This window comes from Chaetodon auriga, chromosome 4 (assembly GCF_051107435.1).
Source record: "Chaetodon auriga isolate fChaAug3 chromosome 4, fChaAug3.hap1, whole genome shotgun sequence".
Classification (NCBI taxonomy): Eukaryota; Metazoa; Chordata; class Actinopteri; order Chaetodontiformes; family Chaetodontidae; genus Chaetodon; species Chaetodon auriga.
In genome coordinates this window covers 18,914,392-18,934,844 of record NC_135077.1, presented here as the reverse complement: position 1 = coordinate 18,934,844, position 20,453 = coordinate 18,914,392, and the positions used below count along the sequence as shown (strand labels likewise).

Below are 20,453 nucleotides of genomic sequence, written 5' to 3'. Positions count from 1 at the left end.
TACCTCAAAAATGAGAAATGTTTGGTCATATGAAGGAGAAGCAGAACAAGGTCAAATACAACAGTAATGACTGTGGTCAAGAGGAATAACACGGCATAGCAAGAAACTGGGTTGATGCTTGAGGGAAAACCTGTGGTTAACTCTACAGGTGTTTTTGACTAACTTACATCAGGTCACGCTACCTACTTCCCCTTGAAGTGAACAAACATCAGCAGTACATGTTTGACTGAATCTGTTTCCTCTATGACAAATATTCCCTGTGGCATCATCAGCCGACGACGGGCCTGTTTGTCCTCCACATTCCGCGTTGAACTACGTCACATCCGAAGTGGAACCCTCCTGACTAACATCAGTATAGTATGCGACTGCTCAAATATGTTGGGAACATTGTGGATTTGACAGGTTCCAGGCTGCACCAACATTTCTGACTTTCAAGCAGTGCATTTCAAATCTAAATTGTCTTGGCTTGGCTAAGCATTGACCAGATTCACCACCGCCCGCTCACGTCCAGTGCGGTTTGGCAGGCTCCTCCTACTGTGATGTTCAATAAAACAGATCAAAATTCCTACTTTTTCAGCAGTTCCGTCCTGGTGTCCTGCGTGCTTCTGTGTCTGAATCGTTTGTTGTGTTTCCAGCGGCGTGTGGCGGTCTCCTCTCTAAGCTGAACGGGACCATCAGCACGCCTGGTTGGCCTAAAGAGTATCCACCCAACAAGAACTGTGTGTGGCAGGTGGTCGCTCCCACTCAGTACCGCATCTCCATGCAGTTTGAAGCCTTTGAGCTGGAGGGAAATGAGGTGAGCATGTCCGTGTGTTAATAAAAGGAAAAGGGAGATGCTAATTTAGTCGGCACCTTGTTGATGTGTGTTACACTTGTTACTTGTTTGTGTGTTCAGGTGTGTAAATATGACTACGTGGAGGTGCGGAGCGGCCTGTCGTCCGACTCCAAGCTGCACGGTAAATACTGCGGCACTGAGGTCCCTGAGGTCATCACGTCTCAATACAACAACATGAGGATAGAGTTCAAGTCTGACAATACCGTGTCCAAGAAAGGCTTCAAGGCTCACTTCTTCTCAGGTAAGACACCTGTGTTACATCTGTGTGTGTGTTTATGTGTGTGTGTTTGTCAGGGGTGGGCAGCATTTTGTTTGGAGCACTGAGCGTACTTTCATTTCCCCCATGGCCCAGATGAAGTCCAGAAGCCGGTCCGGACAATTATGTTGTTCTTTATACTGAAAGTGTTGCTTGAATTTTGAGCTTCTCAGAGTTTTTCCCCTCTCCATGCACCGTGGAATTTGGGGAAGTTGTGCCAGAAATCTCTACTTTGCTTCTACGATACTTTAATTTCTGCATGAATTTGGCTTACGACTGGAATTCACTGTAACTGACGTAAATCAGAGCTGCTGCCCTCATTGCTGTAAACATTGAGATTTTTGTAATAGTTCGCCTGGAGTTTCGTTGGTTTTTAGAATTTGCCCAGCGAATCTTTTCACTGTGCTGCACCAAATAGTCAGTTTGCAGGGCTGAACTTTCCATTGCTAAAATACACTGATGTTAGATGAACCTGCAACAGCCTGTAAAATTGTTAGTTGGCAACATTTTGTTAATTAATTACATTTACAATAATCCTCCTTAGTGACTACTTTGTGGTTAAAACAGTTAAGTTTAGACATCTAAGAAAGGTTAAGGAAGGATCATGATGAAATCTCACAAAGCCAGCTGCTGGTGTTGTGTTTTGTGTCTTCTGCCCACCTCCACTGTGTGTGAATCTGTGTGTGTGTCTGCTTGCGTGGTTGTTGAGTATGTGTGTGCATACCCCTGTGTTTTTCTGCCTGTGTCCGTCTGTCACGCTGCGTCTCCTGAGCCTCCACCGGCTCTCGGGCCTCCTGCACCCACCCTGCGCTCTGCCCTCTCTCCCTCAGACAGGCTGGCTCTGTGTCCAGAGCGTATGATTGTGTTTGAGTCATGCCAGGACATAAAGCGCGGCCGCTCTCCCGCTCGTGGCCACGTCAACAACAAGCTGGCAACCTCGTCAAAGGTCAGAGGTAACAGGACCTGACAGTCGGTCTCTGATTGGCCACGGTCTACCGTGTGATGAGGGAATGGATGGATCCTGTTTTAATGGTGTGGATCATTGTTGAATCCATTCTCCTCCAGAGGGAAACATGTGCTTTGTCCCATTTTCATGTTACATACAAATAGTACCGAGTTTCAACTGGGAATGGAGATAATACAATGTTTTAATGTTTACAATACATTTATTACCTCTAGATTAGAGATTTACACATATGAAGAGTTTGATCTCCTTTACTGGTCTCATACAAACAGCAGAACACAGTTCGCTGGCCTGAATATATGTTTGATTATTTCATATGATTTATATCATTTTACATACATTAGCCATAATTTGACACATTTTCATATTTTTATATGATTTCCCTGTTATTGTTTCCAGTAGGCACACAAGAAATGAATGTACTGTGAAGCAAAGAATTAATGGCAGTCAATCAAACTGCAGCTTTGGGAAGCTACAGCCTTTTTTTTTTTCTGTGTCTGTTTGTGTTCCAGAAATGTCACAACTACCCACAATTTATTTAAACTTTAAATTAAATGAACTGAATTCAATTAAAGTAGATTTAATAAGTATGCAGTGTGAAATTGGGACACAGCTATGATTCCCCAGTTAAAGCACAACAAATGTCCCCTCCTCGCCGTTGCAGGGATGAATTTGTTGGATGTTAACATTATAATAACAACTTTTAGGAAGTTGTCCTGATGAAAAGATCCAAGTTTCTCTTTACTTACTCTTAAATTTCCAAAGTTAAGTGATGAAACTGATCCGAAAGGCAACTTCAGTTTAACACATTGGCCTTTTCCTCCTTCAGAGGAAGTAAAGCTGCCACCTGGATGAGCTCCTCAGAAATCAACTACCTGCAGAACACCTGGGAAATGTAGTTAAACCACTCAGTGGAGCGTGATTTCACAGAGAAATTACTCACTCAGATTATAGATTGTGTGTGTGTGTGTGTGTGTATGTGTGTGTGTATGTGTTTGTTAAAAGTTGCTGTGTGAGTGGCTCTGCTATTGTCAGAAGCTTCCAGGGATAGCTTTTGGTTGGCAAAGATCCAGCAGCTTTAGGGAGGTCCCTTCGGCCTCCCACACACTACTAATCCATGTGAGTGTGCGTGCATGTGTGTGTGTTGTGTGTGTGTGTGCGCGTGCGGACATTGTGTGCTTGACCTGAAGAAAGCTACAATGAGCACTGTGTAGCATCAACTGCAAAGCTTCTTAGCTTGTGATAGGGTGAGACGGAGCCCACAATAGCACCGTAATACCACATCAGACACAGACAAACACACACACACACACACGCACACACACACACACACACACACACACACACACACACACACACACACAGCGAGAGAGAGAGAGAGAGAAGAGGATTTAGTGGTTTCATTAAAAGCAGATCTAGTTTGATTCACAAGCTCTTGACTTGAGGTGAGACTCGGCGTCTGTGTCTAATCTCACATCTCTTTATAGGAATCTGTCTCTAGTCACAAACACACTCTTCTCTGTCTCCCACACTCGCCCCGTACACACTCTGTCTGCCTGTGCGGTCATCTGTAAATCCCCACCTTTCCACTTCTGTCTCCGACACCATCGTTGTTGTCAACGTGGCAGCCCCCCCTCACAGAGCGAGTCTTCCCTGCTCGTTCCACCTCCGCCCTGCGAGCCTGGCCTCTGTTCCCTCAGTGTCCGGCCTCACTAAAGGGCCTTTGTCATCACCCAGCCATACTGAGGGAAGCCGTGCGGTTGGAAGAAGCCACAAATTAAAGGATGAGGGCGAGAAAATGGGCGAGAAGCGAGAAAACAGCTCCTTTTGGTTTTCGTTTTAAGCCTACGGATATTTGAACGTTTTAACCTTTTAACGAGCAGCGGCCTGCCAGGGGGTCACTCATTACAGACTCATGCTGCAGCTTTACAGAGACCTTTATTTCAAGCTGTTGTGGGGATCCCTGATTTTCCAAGAACACCAAATATGGCAGGGTTAATTTTATGGAAATGTGCGTAAAACATTTGACAAGACATCTGGAAGTCTTGGTTTTGAATATTTCTCTCATAGTAAACATCAGTGAAGGTGTGACGTTAGCTCAGAAGATGACTAAATCTGCATACGCGCACGTCAAAGCTCACTAATTAATACTTCACGTTTCGTTTTTTAAGCTGCACAACAAGGAGGACAAGTTGGTTTTTATGTGTTGGACTGTTTCTTGGTCAGGAACAGTGACTTCCTGTTGTCATAAGCGTAAGCAGCGTGTCAGATGATGCGGTGATGGGATTTTGTTACCTCAGAAAGCTAAAGCTAAAGCTTATGCTAAGCTAAGGTAACATAACCAGCTGCTGGCTAAAACTTTATGCATAAAAAACCAAAAATAATCCTCTAGCTTCTTTTAGATCTCTTCTTAAAGCTTTTCTTTATACAGAAGCTTTAGGAAATGTTTGATACATGTTTTATTTCTACTGTTTTTATTCCGATTGATTTAATCTTAGTTTATTTCATTCTATTGTCTTCCTCTGTGCTCATGTCCTTGGCTTTTTTTCTATTTTATCTGCCTTATCTGGTTTTATTTCTTTCTTCAGTACAGCACTTGGTCACATTGATAAGAAAAGTGCTACATAAATAACATTTATTATTATTATTATAGTACAGGTTTCTTAATTGTATCTGTAAATTGATTTTCAGCACCAGCTATGCTGAGAAAATCATCCTTATAACACATAACTTACATTTTTGGCCAATTTAATCCTGAAGCACTTCAGTTTATCACCAGGTATCTTAATAAGGTGATTATTATCATTAATTAACCAAAAAAATCATGAGCAGCCGTTTTCTATGCAGCAGCGAGGCGTCACTGTGCTGTCATGAAATCAGTTCTCCTTGTTTGTGTGCAAATTTATGGAGCAAAAATCAAATAATTCATGGGGGGAGTTTGTGGTCTACATTCAGGCGTCACCATGACAACCTAATGGCCCACATATCCTACCATGGTACCGGGTGGACATAAAGAGTCACAGAGAAGTAGGTCTCCAGTATCTTTCCAAAGGCTCAGAAGATCCCAACGTGGTGACAGAAGCTCACGGTTTCCCCTCAGTTGGCTGGGCGAACACATCAGCTGCGGCGGTCTGGCCCGCAGAGAGCACAGCTGATCTGGAAACAGCTGTTACGGTCAGAGACGATTCAGAGCCAAGGCCAGAGGTTGACCGCAAAGAAACCATCACCATGAACCCAAAGAGCAGCACAAAGACAGTTTTACAGGCCAGCAGAACCACACACAGACGTACACACACTGACTAACTTAACCCTTTGGAGTTGTTTGTTGCTGCCTCAATGCTAACTTCAGTTATTGGTTTCTTTTATTTTGCTTTCCCCTAACCTTTCTTTTGGAAAGCTCTACATGTTAGTATTTCAAAACAGTTGGGCTGCAGACAATGTTTAAAGCTGTGATGGCCATACCTAATTGATCGCCCCCCATAGGTACTGATGCTACACCTGTCAAGCTGTCCATGGTAGCATAGCACACATGCACTTCACAGTGGCAACAGTAGCAGATTTACCACTTTGAATACTTAGTATTTCATGAAACAGTGGGTCCCTGATTTCACACAGAGGTGAACAGAAGCAGGCCAGCGACTGTCCATTTCGCCAGCTGAAATCAGAGCTAAATCGTAAGTTCATTAACTTCAGAATCAACTAATCGTGAGTTGTTTGAAAACGTCTCGCTGACTCATTTTAAAATGAGAATCCCGTGAAGGGTCTTAAAATCGAGTTTGATGACTGCATGCATGACGTAATGCTTAAAGACTGGGTCTAAAGCGACACGTCGCAGGCAAAAAGTCAGCATCCTCACAAACGATGCAGAAGACGTGGGAATAGAAGTGCAGTAATGATCTCATGCACTGGGGTTTACTCACACTTTATAGTTCCTCTTAAAAGTATACGTCACTTTAAGATGAGAAAAGGTATGTAGTTTATGTTAGAACAGACTGAAATGGTTCAACCCTTTCGTTACACATTTTGCCTTATGTTTTTAAAGAAATGCTAAAATCCAAAGCTTGACAGGTCTGTGGTGCCTAGAAACAGCTGCTAAGCTGTGATTGGACAGTTGCTGGCTGGGGGAGGGGTTTAGCACACTGTTAATTGACCATCTAGCTTTAACTCTCAGCCCGTTAATTAAATCTTGACAGGTAAATGATGAACAGTATCTTGCAGTCTTACACTTGTTGTGACCGTGTTTACATAGCATGACTGCCAGATATTTCTGTTCCTGTTTGCTCTTCGTTGCCATTTGTCACCTTCTCTTATTTGTACCATACATTTTTTTGTTGACCTTAACTTCCTACTCTGATTTGATTTCCGTCTGGTCCTCGCTGTTTGTCTCTCCTGTTGTCTCACTGCTCTTCTTATCACCCCTTTTTAAAAAATCTCCTCCCTTTCCTTAAGGTCTCGTCTTTCCACTCCCCCCTCCTCGCTTGACCTCTCCCCCCCTCCACCATCTTTTTTGCTGTCTCCACATGAGTGATGTGTCGCATGTGTATCTCTCACAGACAAAGATGAGTGCAGCAAGGACAACGGCGGCTGCCAGCACGAGTGCATCAACACAGTGGGCTCTTACGTTTGTCAGTGTCGCCATGGCTTTGTACTGCATGAGAACAAACATGACTGTAAGGAAGGTGGGTTTCACGTACATTCACATCAGCACACACACTGGCATAAAACCATCGGACCGCACATGCACGCGCTGCCACATTCACACAAGCATGTGCTCATTCACAAGAACAGCCATCGTCCGTCGTACAGCCCTTACTCTGTGTATCCACACCAGAGTCCGCCTGACAGCAGACTGGCTCTTTCCATCTGAGGAGCGTTTTCTGTACAGTGATGGATTTCCACACTCGGAGGCTGCAAGCAGAGCTGTGGACTTGAGGCTCATGACGTGTCACATTAACTTCCTATGGTGAAGAGTAGAAACTTGACTTTGACTTGAGGGCTTGACTGACTTAAAACCTGAAAGCATTCAAGCCTCAAGCTTTGACCTGCTAAAATGCTTTGTAGCATGTGTGAAATAGTTAATTATTGTATATTCCGTAATTTTTTTATCGATTCCATTAAGGTCACTTGCTGTCAGATATTGTTCTTGTTCCAAAGGACTTCAGACTTTCTCTAAAAGACCAGTTTGTCATAAGGAACAAGTAGTGCCATGGGTCACATTAGCAGGTAAAGAAAGGCAAGCTAGTCATCTAACGTGTGCACCAAGATAGTATTTTGCTAGCAATAACACAAGTGAGCAAGCAAGCTATGGTTAGCCAGCTAGCTGTAGCTTAGCTGCGTTGTCAGGATCTGCCGTTGGTTGCTTTCTGACGTTAGCTGATAAAGGAGTTTACAAACTATAAAGCGGCCAATTTACCAGCCAGATCCGCCCCTGGACTCCGGATGCATTCGCTGACGTCCACTCAGGACAGTATTTTGCTGCGTTAGCTAACTGGCTTTTCATCTGCCTTATCAAGAAAGCTGTTAGCTAACATTAGCCAGCTAAAGCTCTACTCTCTGACACATGACATACACTCATGTATGTTATAGAGTTATGACACAGCGTGTTTTGCATGCATGCCACCAGTCCGGGGTCCAGGGGTTTTGGACTATCTGGAGATTTACTGCGAAGGACTTGAGACTTAACTTGAGCTTGTCTCAACTGACTTAGAAACAGCTCTGCGTGTAAGTCACTAAGGGTGTGTTGAATTGACATATTACACTCAGCTCTTTGAAGTTGAACTTTTGAACGTGTGCACGCAAACCACATCAGTACACACGTACACACCTCACTACAGGCTCCCTGTGCTGCTCATAAAAACACTCATGTTTCAAACATCTGGGTGCTGGAAAGCTTCACACGTCTTCCTGTGTGTGTATGCGTGTGCATGTGTGTGTTTATGTGTGCATTAGACCAGCTTTACCCAGTAACCTTGCACAGTCATGTAAATCCATATTCCCATCACACAGCTTGTGTCCGTGTCTCATAATGTACACACACACTGTATGTGCGTGTGAATGTTTCAACATGTGGATATGGACATTCGGATAGCGTGACATGTGCTGTTAGCATGTTGGACTGATATAAAAGTCACCTTTCAGTGAGAGTAGTCACCTGCCAGAAGTGTGTAACACTATGCAACACCCGCAGTGGGAAAAAAAAAGACAAAAGACTTAAAATTTGTGTTCTTTATGCTCTCAGGGATCCCGTTTAATTTTTTTCATGAAGGGAAGACATCTGTTAAACTTGAAACTGTTTGGTTATTTACTGAATTGCTGGTAATCTTAGGATGCTGTGGCACTGTAGACTATGTCCTGTTACAGACGATAACCTGATAATGTGAAAAGATGCTTTCGCTGCTGTGTCAGACAACACAGTCATGGCACACATTGTTGTCAGAGCTTAAATCTGTATCATGTAAGTAGCTAGACTTTTTAACCGCACAGGGAGTGAGGGTTGTGTGTTACAGTAGTGTGTGTGGAATATGACATCTGTATTTAATACTTTGCCTCTCCTTTACATTTATACACTGTTCTTGTGAATTCATCCATCTCACTGTGTACACGGGTTCACTTTGTCTGACTCTAAATAAAAGCTGTCACTCTGGAATACATCTTGTTGTCTTGTGCATGCCTCCTGCCTCCCTTCACCTCCATGAAGCCGTGGCATTCATGTAACTCACAGCATACACACACGGACACATGCCATGAGTGACTGTGAGGGCTGCCGTGCATCGCTTCTGCTTTCTAACTGATACAAACTCTCCAAGAGGAAAGAAGTCAGCAACTGCAGCCAGAAAGAGTTGCTACACAGTCGTTAGCATGCTACAGTTTTAGCCCACAGATGGTGTGTTGTCCTGAAATACTGTAGAGGAGGTAAAGTTAGTCAGAGACAACCCAAACCAAGCTGATAGGGCTCCGCAGTGCAGAGTCTGCGAGTAACTCACAAAGCAGCAACAGAGCAGTTGGCAACAGATGAAAAATCGCCTGTTGGCTAACCTTTGGTGCATTTAGAGAAGTATTTACAATGTGCACTGTTGTGTTTACTTGCTATAGTACAGCAGTGCAGGTCCCAGAGGTATGTTTATATATTTATGACAAAAGAACTTTTGTTGCTTTGGAGGAGACTCCAGCCGGAGGCAAAAATCAGCCTTTAGCTTTGTTGAGATCTGGTGACTCTGACTCAATAGCATAAGATCCACATCATCTTCACACTGGTCAGATCGCTCAGTGAACCCTAACACGAAGCATGTGAATTCATTATGCTTCTCCATTCATTTATTCAGGGTTTTCCTTTCATTTGTCACTCTGTTGTTGTTGCTGAACTCGTCCAGAGTGGATCCTGAATCCTAAATGTGAATTCATTCAAATTGCTGGATGTGTTAACGATGCACAGTCTCTAACTGTGGCCTCCTTGGAACACGATTTTAAGCTCAATACTTGGATGTTTAGGATCCATTTCCATTTCAGAAAGAAATGTGTGCAGTGAGCACTGTGTTCCATAGCAATGGTTAAAAACACTAAGTAACTCTACATGAGGAATTTCTGCTTTTGTGTCCATGAGTACAGATCATTCAGTGTTCAGCTGACATCCTCTTTAATTTAACCTTTAAATATTGTAGGAAATGGATGGCTTGTGCTACAACTACTGCTAACGGCTACATCTTTGTGTTCTGGTTCTCTGTGTGTTACTCTCCATCCCTGCAAAGAGCAGAAGGCTTGCTGCCGCAGTGTTGGACGTACGCATGCCTGCATTCATGTGAAATTCACACTGATCTTGTCATCAGGATGTTTCTTTGAAATCCTTTCTCTCTCTTTCGATTCTCTGGTTTCTCTCCTTCCTGTTCCCTTTCCATTTCCTTTGACCTTTTCCTGTGCAGCCATGATTTTAACTTCCTCTCTATCTGTGTGCTTACGTATGTGTGTGTTTGTGTGTGTGTGTGTGTGTGTCCAGCTGAGTGTGAGCATAAGATCCACAGCCCCAGTGGGACCCTGAGCAGCCCCAACTGGCCAGACAAGTATCCCAGCCGTAAGGAGTGCACCTGGGACATCACAGCCACGCCGGGACACCGAGTCAAGATCGTAAGTGTGCTGAAATCGAGCAGATTTCGTGGCTTCTGAAGGATTTCTCTTTCACGCTTCAAAGCCTTCAGCATTATTGGCCCTCTTCCCTTCCTCCTAACAATACATTATTCTGTCTGTGGGGTCATATTGTATGTAAAGGCCTCGGGGCTGCGCTCCCCCCTTCTTGCTCGATGGTCTCTCTTTCCCATGTTCCACTTATGAAACCTAAATGTGAGCGGGGGAGAAAGTGCACGTTTGTATATTCGGGCTAACTGCAAGCGTGTGCTCATGCGTTAGAAACAGGCCTTGGGCAGTGGCCATCTGTGTCCTTTCTGTGTGTGTGTGTGTGTGTGTGTGTGTGTATGAGTGCGTTCAGCCTGCATGTGCACACACATGCATGCACGTAAACATTTACGTGTCAACACAGATAGTCGGTTCCAGATTTTTCGAGTTGCTGCAGATGTACATATTTAGGAAAAAAAAACATACAAACGTCATATTTTGCTCCGTTGTGTGCTTTATGGAGGCTGAAAAGTTCTTTTCTTCAGTTGTTTTTTTTTTTTTTTGTCTGAAGAGAGACGGAGACAGAAAGCAGAGGAGATAATCTGAACTTCTGTGGCAGCGTTAGCTCAGACAGATGGTGTTTGGCTAACTGTGTTAGCTTTGACACAAGTGGAGCTCCTCCAGACTCAGGTGCATTCACAGAAGATGCTCAACTTGCAGACACACACACACATTTGTATTCCTAAACTTGTGAGGACCCTCTTTGGCTTCAGACTTTCGCTGGCCCTGACCTTAATCTAATCTCAACCACATGCCTAACCTCATCACTAGGAGCTAAAGTCTATCCTGGAGGCTGAAGCTAAGCGTTAATCATTCAACAGCCTTTTGAAGAAGTGAGGACCAGACAAAATGTCCTCACTCTCTGGCTCCACATCTTGTGATATGCTTGCTTTTGACCAACATGGACAGACGGACAAGCAGATGTGAGGCAAGCTGCATTATTCACATACTCTCCTGCATTTTTTGTACCTTGTAGATTATAGTACAACCCTGACTCCAACTGTGTAAAAGATAAATAAAACAGAATGTGATAACTTGTTAATCTATTTTGACATAAACTCAACTGAAAACAGCACAAAGACAATATCTTTAAAGCTTGACCTCATCAGCAGCAGTGGCAATAAGCTCGTTTACCTTCTCTTTCAAACTTTCTGTTGTTGTCGTCATTTGTTTCGACTCAGCTGCTCACCTCCTGATGCTGCTCCCTCTCTTCATGTGCTGAACTGCATTTTGCTGATGGGTTACATTCATTTTTAACCGTGCATCCAAGCAACACTATGCAGGAACTCAAAATATGTGTAGTTAAAAGCATTAGCATGGCAAACAACGGTTATTGTTAGTAATAATTAATCCCCCTGATTCATCGATTAGCCGTTCGCTCAGTGGAATATCAGAAGATTGCTAATTACAAGCCCGAGGTGACGCCTTCAAGCTGCTCGCTTTGTCTAACCAGCAGTCTGAAATCTGTAGATGTTCATTTGTTTATCATCACGTAACACAAAGAAAAGCTTCACTTTGAAACCAGTCAGTTGATCACTTAATCTAACGTGTGTGTGAATCTCCTTCCTGACACTCAAACTGGACCTCACGAAGATACAAGTACAGACGCTCACATGCTCTCATTCACACAGCTTGCTGCAGATAATCCTCCTCCACTCGTGCTCCCAAATAGTGTCACACACACACACGCGCACACATACACACACTCTTATTCTAACCTTACCCTTCAAACCAAGTCTTAACCCTCAAACATCCCTTTGCAAGTCTGTCCAAAGTGATGTTCTCACTTCCTGAAAACGTTCTCTTTCTCAAGGTGATTGGCTCTTACAGAGACACACACACACACACACACACACACACACACACACACACACACACACACACAGCCCTCACCTCACGTCCACTCTGCAGCCGCACGCTGAGTTCGCAGCATGTTATCAAAGTGGTCATCAGCTGTCATTAGTTTTGATAATCTCTTATCACCGCTTACATAACTGAAAATGCAAATTACATCATCAGCCGTCGTGACACATTTAGCGGGTTTTGCACTTGTTTTGAATGTGTGGTTACATGTGATTTACACACAAATTTGGGAAGTTGTGTGTGTATTGGTCGTGTGTGTGTGTGTGTGTGTGTGTGTGTGTGTTGAGATTAGCAGGGATGCTCTCTGTATCCACAGTAATGACATCACAGCGGGATAAATTTAATACCAGAAATCTGAGCGTAGACATGAAGGTCATTCTGTTATTGCTTCCTCACTCTCTGCCTGTCTCTCACACACACACTTTCACACACTAAATTCTCCCGGGAGTTGTAAACAGATCACAAACCAGCGTCTCAGCCGAGCTACAGTCAGAAACATCTGGAAGCCATCGCGAGCTCGGGATCAAACGCTTCCCCTGTCGGTCCACCTTCGCTCTGCTTTCTCCTTCCGTCTGCTTCGTTAAACACTGGCTTGTTGTGGCGTTTGCGGCGGCGTGATGGAGCTCGGCTCAGGAGACAATCAGAGAGGTGTGTGACCATGTGTGGGAGAGAGGCCTGCAAGGTGTTATGACTCAGCTCCCGGAGGCTTGATTGGATTATGAATCGTGACAGTGTGTAAGCGAGGGCTCCGCTTTGTAGTATCAAAGAATATGCAAATATTTTTACTTTGAATTGAGTTTTAAAGGCGTGTAACACTGAAGGACGAGCCTGAAAAATGATTCACAGCAACCCATTGAATTACTGGGGGCAGAGATTTGTCTCATTTTGTGGCTGTAATACATATTTTTAATATTAACAGTGGGGTCACATGACTATTACAACAGCTTTAGTGCTCCCGTTCATGCTCACTGCTGTTGGCTGCTGTTTTCTCAAGAGCAGGTGGAGACCAAAACAGAGCTAAAAATCCAGTGAAAGCTGGGTTTGTATTCATTAAGAGGTCAGAGACACATCTTAGGATGAATCCTTACCTGAGGGATGTGTGAACTGTTTGCCGGTGAGTTCATCATGTCAGCGTAAAAGATGGTCAGTGTGGAGTGAAGTTGGTTTCTGCTGCCAACAGATGAGCGATTGCAGGTTTGATTAAAAACTTGCTCCTCAGTAGTAGAGTTTAATAGATTTTTCTAGCTTCCTCTTACATTAACTGAACTGAATGATTAGATCCCAGAGACACACTGAAGCGACTCAGACATCATAACAAAGGCTCTAATAAGGGACATGCTCTTCTCTCTCCTCCTTTTCACTCCTGACTGCCGTTCATCATCGCCGCTCTCTGGTTCACCACCTTTCTACCTTTCACGTCGTGCGTACCTGCATATGCTTTGGTACATACATTTGTGGCTTTGATGTCGTTTTTGGAAACAATAAGAGCATCACCGACTCTGAGTTTGGCAGTCTCTCAGCTCTCTAAGCAAACCGGACGCAGGCCACAAACCAGCCGGTGCAGACAGAGCTGATGATGGGAGATAAATTCAGCTACGTCTAAAGAAAATGGCCGCAGAGGTCAAAGCTCCACCTTCCTTTCTCCTCGCTCTTCAGAGACTCTTTGTCTAAAAGTGTTTTCTGGATGGCGAGGTCGACAGTGTCCACTCATCTCTCACCCTCTCTGCCTCCAGACCTTCAACGAGTTTGAGATCGAGCAGCATCAGGAATGTGCGTACGACCACCTGGAGGCCTTCGACGGGGACAGCGACACGGCTTCCATCTTGGGTCGACTGTGTGGCAGCAAGATCCCGGAGCAGCTGGTCTCCACCGGGAACAAGATGTACCTCCGCTTCATTTCGGACGCCTCAGTGCAAAGGAAGGGCTTCCAGGCCACGCACTCCACAGGTGTGTGTGTGTGTGTGTGTGTGTGTGTGTGTGTGTGTGTGTGTGTGTGTGTGTGTCAGCAGTGAGATATCACTTGCAGCACTTCAGGTGTGAGTTTGTGTCTGCAAAGAGCGTCAGTCACAGTGTGAATAGTTTTTAAGAGCAACATCTCCCTCTAGTGGTCCACAGCAGCACATGCATGATGGAACTCATGAAATCTGACTTTATCGATTACCAGGAACAACATAAAATCCCCCAGAAGCCTCATTTATCAGATAAAAGACGTCTGTCTTTGCTCGTCCTGTGTCTGGCAGAGTGTGGAGGTCGTCTGAAGGCAGAAGCGCGTCAGAAGAATCTCTACTCTCACTCCCAGTTTGGAGACAATAACTACCCGGGTCACACTGACTGCGAGTGGCTGCTGACGGCCGAACAGGGCTACGGCATCGAGCTGAGCTTCATCACCTTCGAGGTGGAGGAGGAGGCCGACTGCGGCTACGACTACATCGAGCTGTACAACGGCTACGACGCCAACTCGCATCGACTCGGCCGCTTCTGTGGTTCAGGGGTAAGTTTCCTCACCCAAAGCTCGTGTTTCGCTTGTTTTGATTCTTAACTACAATTTCATGCAGAAATACTGAACATTTTTGCTTTGACATTAGTTTTTATTTGTTTACTTTTGGTATGAAAATCTAGATAATAACAAGTTATAAGAACAAATGCTTTGTGCAACCGAAGCCTGAAATATCTTCTTTTTTTTTTTTTACTTTAAGTTCTTGTACTTCTGCTTGTGTCAGTACTGAACATGATGCCTTAAGAGCAAGATTTGCTATTAAACAGAAAAACACATTTATATTTCTCAAATTATGTTATTGGAAAAGAGTTTTTGGGTTTTGATTCTGAAATTCAGGATGTATGAAGGCCTGCAGTCATCTGAGCGGTGCACTTCATGTCAATGCAGCACAATACTGAAAAGAATCCCCTCAGCTGATTTGTAGTTAAAGGGAAGCTTTGGGATTTTTCGGGAACAGTGATTTTTGAAGCTGGTCCAGTTTGGTGTGAGGGCAGCTGTGCAGCGTCAGTGTGTGTCCACTGACAGGCTCAGACTGGTGTTCTCAGTGTCTGACAGCATGATGTGGAGGGTCTCTGCAGAGAAATAAAAGCTCTCTCTTTACCCTTCATGTGATCTGGCCTGTTGTCTCACCAAGTCTCGCTCAAGGACAACTTTCATTTGGAATCTGACAGGTGACTCATTGCTACTTGTTTAGAATATTCAGCCGTGACGCTGAAAATCTTTTGGATAACACAACGCTTTCAGTTTTGGACAGAACAAACTGTCCCAGCTCTCCTCCCTCCAGCTGTCACTCAGAACGAGACTCCTCACTTAGCAGGACACCTGTAGGATCCTGACATGAGACTGTCAGTAGGACACGGCCTTTTAGTGGACATGTTGTTGGTGACGGCTGCAGCGCTGTCTCTCAGAACTGGACCAGGTTCAGAATTTGTTGACCTTTTCAGTCCTTCAGACTTGGAAACTTGTGGGAAAGTTCAGTCCAGACTGACGAATCCCAAAGTTTCCCCTTAATGAGTGACATGAACCTCTAAGAGTCTGAGAAAGTGTCTCACACGTCTCTCTGTCTTCCCGTCCTCAGCCCAGGGAGGGAATCTACTCGCCCGGAAGCGCCATGCTCATCCGTTTTCATAGCGACGACACAATCAGCAAGAAGGGCTTCCACATCCGCTACACGAGCACCAAGTTCCAGGAGAGCCTTCACACCAGGAAATGACCTCACACGCAGCCCGCGACCTCTGACCTCCGCGCAGCCCCGCCACCGTTACCCCGACCTTCACCACGGCAACAGGAACAGCCTGCCCCCTCCTCTCGGGCCGGCAGACAGACGCGGACGCTCGCCAGCCGCGGGAGGAGGACGACACTTGCTCGAACATTCGTCCCCCTCCGTGGCTCCACGCAGGTCGTCGGCTCGGGCCAACGTGGGGACACGCGCCGACGCCTGAGGGGAGGAGGTGGTTCTCATCGAGCTCCCCTCGCTGTGGACGGAGGGCTGCTGAGGGTCCACATCGGTTTACTCACTGATGCACAAACGCAAACCGACGAGTACAAACACACGTAAACACGCTAGAGTCATATTTAGAATTCTGAACTGTGGACGCTCGAGGAGTCAAGGGAGGGAGATCACGAGGAGTTTTGGACTCCTCGTGATCAGACGGCGGCTCGTCCCCATTGACTGACGCTCTGAGGAGACGTTTTTACGGCCGTTGATGGGAACTGGCCTCTTCAGCCCGGCTGAACGGCCACAGATGCTTTTATTTCATGTGTCATTGTAAAGCCTGTTGTGTTTACTGTGTGTGTGTCCGTGTGCGCAGGGTAAACCAACAAAGGCCGATTCGCCCTTTTGCTTAACGCTTATGCAGACGACCATCGTGGAATGGGGAAAAAAAATAAAAATGCAAATGGAGACTCTCCAAACGATCTGTGATGTTAATGTTAAGCCTTGCTTTATGTTGTGTGCGTCCACGCTGTTTTTTTTTTTTTGTTGTTTCTTTTGTGTCATGGATGTTTCCAGTTTCCACCTCAACCTCTCCAGAAACTTCTTTTTTCCAGTGGATATAGGAAGGGAATATTTTCACAGCTGTCTCTCGGAGTGACACGACTCCGATTGAAGGAGAGATTCCCATGGTGCTAAAAATAAAAACACACTGAACGACTGCAGACAGAAGTAAAGGTTTGAATCGGAGACACAGCCAGCGTGCAAACAGCGCGCTGCATCAACAGCAACTAGTCCTGTGGAACTACATTATTGCCTTAGAACCAAAACGTTTGCTATCGGAGGTCGCTCCTATGCTCTTGCACAGGTGTCTTGTGTCAGCGGAGTGCTCTCGAGGTTTTTTGGCAGCGTGTTTCATTTGTTCAGAGATCCTGAATGGCTCATAATGTAAAAACAAAACAAAACAAAAAAACATGGGAAATGTAGTCTGTGTGTGAGATAGAGCGTCAACGGTGCATGTGTGTTTGTGTGTCATTCTGTAGCTGCTCTCGGACACACGCGCGCGCTAACACGTCCACGGATGCACAAAAACACACCTGTGCGTTTCTGACTGGACATATCTGAACACACTCGTCTCTTTGGAGTGTGTGAGGCTGAAGGAAAATCAAGGTGCACACAAGCTGCATCCTTTCTGTGTTCAATGCAAACGTCCGCGTGTGTGTGTTATAGGAGAATATAGAGAAATAATGTGCGTGTATGTGTGTAAACTGGATGTTTTTAAGTTGACTCATTCATTGCTGTACGTGCCAAGCTCCAGGTGACCCACTGTAGTTTCTGTTTCATCATCTCCACCTCTGTGTCTGTAGCTCAGAGACACCCACACCACGTCCTCTGCGTCAGTCATTAAAATACACACAGGTTCAAAACGACACGCATCTGTGTTTCATGGATTCTTATCGCTGCGTTTTGTCAATGAATTCATGCTTTCTGGGTTTTTTTGAGTCCTGTCCCGAGTGCCAAATATCGACCCATCAGTCAAATCCTGGCATTTTCTCTCTGTGATGATCCTGTTGAAGTGTTTTCTTTCACGTGATAATTATATTCTGAAAGGGCCTCTGATGGTGTTTAATGGTCTGTTGTAATTTATTACTCACCTTCCCGGTCATAGTCAAATGTGTAGTAAAAGAAGCTACCCTAAAAACCCTGAAAGCCCATTTGAGTGTTTTTGTTAGACTGACTTTTGTTTCCTGTCTGCAGCACGAATCTGCCTCCACAGCCTCGTGTGTGTGTTCGAGTGAGTCAGGAGAGTGAAGCCAGACTCAGAATAGACTGTTTCAGTGTTAAGTTTATTAAAATCGACGTGCATATTTGCTTTCTTTCTGAGAGTTAGATGGGAAGATTGATCACTCTCTCGTGTCCGTATGATAAATATGAAGCTACAGCGAGCAGCTGGTTAGCTTAGCTTAGCATAAAGACTGGAAACAGCTGGCCTGGCTCTGTCCAAAGGTAAAATCTACCTTACATGATGGTTTTTGTACGGATTAAACAAGACGTATCGTGTTAATCCCTGATCTTTAGGTGGATTATTATTTATACATTCACACTTTAGTCTTCTGATCATATTCCAGCTCACAGTTAATTTGTTTTTAGCTTTGAAAATATGTGCAAACGCCATAAAAGCTAAAAGATGCGCAAGCTGTGTGCCGGCTGGACATGAAACGGTGTCGACAGGAGGTCTGACTGCTCAGCTGATGACCTCTGACCCCGCACAAATCCTTCCAACACAGAGCAGCTGATCAATCAGGTCTGATCATTTTTCATGCATCAAATTTGTACTTTGTAAATGTGTTGATTTATAAACTGGTTAAACACTGAAAACGTTTATAATTACTCTGGTGGCGTCTTCCAGACTCCATATGAAATTCCACACTGTACCACGCTGTAGATACAACCAGCGAAGCACTGGAGCGAGAAGATTTCTAATAATGAATGAAATAATAGAAACATATCAAAATGCATCTTTAATCACTTCAGGCTGGTGAAACAGTAACGTTGCTTGTTTACTTTTGACCCATTTTAAAGACAACAGCTTGGTGGTATCTTGAGGATAAGCCACTTACCTTTACAGGATCAGGTAGATGAGCTTCAGTCGTCACATGTGGTGCAGCTCACACCTCCAGCTGTTTGCTGCCGCTGCTGTACAACCAGTTCGCCGCTAGAGGGCGCTCAGTTTGAGCTTTTCAGAGGTCAGTGCTCTGAGATGTTCGACTGCTTCACTCAAAAGTCGACATATATTTAGTGCTTTTTCTTAAAATGAACGGCTGTAGGTTTTTACCTTCTCTGAGATGGATTCACATCATTGATTTGATTGTCATAAATGCCTTTTTTAAGGTGAGAGAACACCTGTAAGTTGAGCTGTTGTAATCAGGGCGAAGCTCTGTGCCTTCATGTTGAATTAACACCACATACCGTATCAGGATGACTCGGTCAGGCTGCAGTTTCAGTGTTTTTCTGAGCCTCTGAAGCTGCAGCAGAGCATCAAATCTGCTCCAGTGTTTAACTTTGCCTCCATCTACAGTTCATCTGCAGAACTGCAGGCAGGCTGCTGTAACCATCACTGTACGTCCAGGCCGAGGAGAACCACTTCACCCAAATCAGAGAAAAATGGTTGTTTCTCATTTAACTCTAATGCTCTCTACCCTTAAATAAAGTTTAGCAATTTGAATGGAATTCAGTTTAGTGGTTTGTTGCATATTATGCATATAGCAGCAGGGACAATGTGGAATTTAATAAAAAACCCCTTTTTACTCATTAAACCCTGATGAAGACCAGCAAAGGTTCAAACTGGCCTGTTTTTTATCAATAAACTTGAGTAAGCCATGGAAAGACCTGTTATTATAAATTTCTCAGTGGTCCAACTCTTAAAAAAAAAGTCAGTGCCTAAAGTTAAGAGCAGCAATTTTTCACACAAGAGTACCCAGTGAGCACAGCACTATTTTTCTGGACTTGCATTGAAAAATTACAAAATTATTTAGAAGACCCACTACAAGCATTAATTGTTTTCGTCATCGATGATTCTGCTGGTTGTTTTCACGATGAACTGATTCAGTGTTTTGTCCAGAAACTGTTGGAACACAGAAAGTTTCCCCGAACCCGCAGCTTCATATTGATTCCTGTCTTTGTCGGTTTAAAACACAAAGATAACGCAGTTTACTTACATACAAGACAAAGAAAAGCAGCAAATCATCACATTTTAGGAAATTTGTGGCATTTTTTCCTCGAAAAACGGCTCAGAACAGATTCCTGTCAATCGACTGATCGTTTCAGCTCTAAAAACTTTCTAGAAAAATATTTTGGTTTCTTTGAAATATACCCAAACCGCAGTCAACAGTTCAGTAGGAACTATTTTCTTGAAGGAAAACAGAAGATGAAATCAGGTGTTCTGCCTACAATTCCCACAATGCAGCACATGTAGGAATGCTAACTAAAGATAATTTTTGATTATTTTCTCCATGAATCGAATGATCTGTATAACACGTCTTGTTTCGTCTGACCAAGTTACCGTCTTAGATAACTAAGAAAAGCAAAAAAAGTGTTTTTGCCATTTTTATTAAAAATGGCTTAAAAGATTCATCAATTATCTACTAATCAATGAATTGACTCTGAGATAATCTGAGTTTTCATGAGGAACTATTATCTGTTGGAAAGACTAAATGAAATCTGACCATTTGAGATTTTAGAACATCCATGACTGTTGAGTCTGTGGCTCCTCATTCTGCCTACAGTTCCCACAATGCACCATGAAAAGTTTATCATCGACTTTCCTTTGAAACAGAAGTTGACGACTGGGCCGACTCCACCTGCGGAGGAAGATCATGTGATGTGGCTGAAAGCTCCAGAGCAGCTCAACTGCTTTTCCCAAGGCCAATAATGAATTTTCAA

At 44.2% G+C, this 20,453-nt stretch overlaps 1 protein-coding gene across 1 annotated transcript in view; it reads left to right on the top strand.

The window, feature by feature from the left end:
* tll1 (tolloid-like 1) overlaps window positions 1-18,247 on the top strand; it is a 46,834-nt gene extending 28,587 nt beyond the window's left edge. Inside the window, exons 17-23 of the mRNA XM_076728300.1 lie at window positions 636-796; window positions 896-1,076; window positions 6,609-6,734; window positions 10,046-10,173; window positions 13,815-14,028; window positions 14,322-14,572; window positions 15,657-18,247. Of these exons, the coding sequence (XP_076584415.1) occupies window positions 636-796; window positions 896-1,076; window positions 6,609-6,734; window positions 10,046-10,173; window positions 13,815-14,028; window positions 14,322-14,572; window positions 15,657-15,791 (1,196 nt within the window). The 3' untranslated portion in view covers window positions 15,792-18,247. The remainder of the gene's footprint in view (window positions 1-635; window positions 797-895; window positions 1,077-6,608; window positions 6,735-10,045; window positions 10,174-13,814; window positions 14,029-14,321; window positions 14,573-15,656) is intronic.
* Window positions 18,248-20,453: the final 2,206 nt, after the last annotated feature.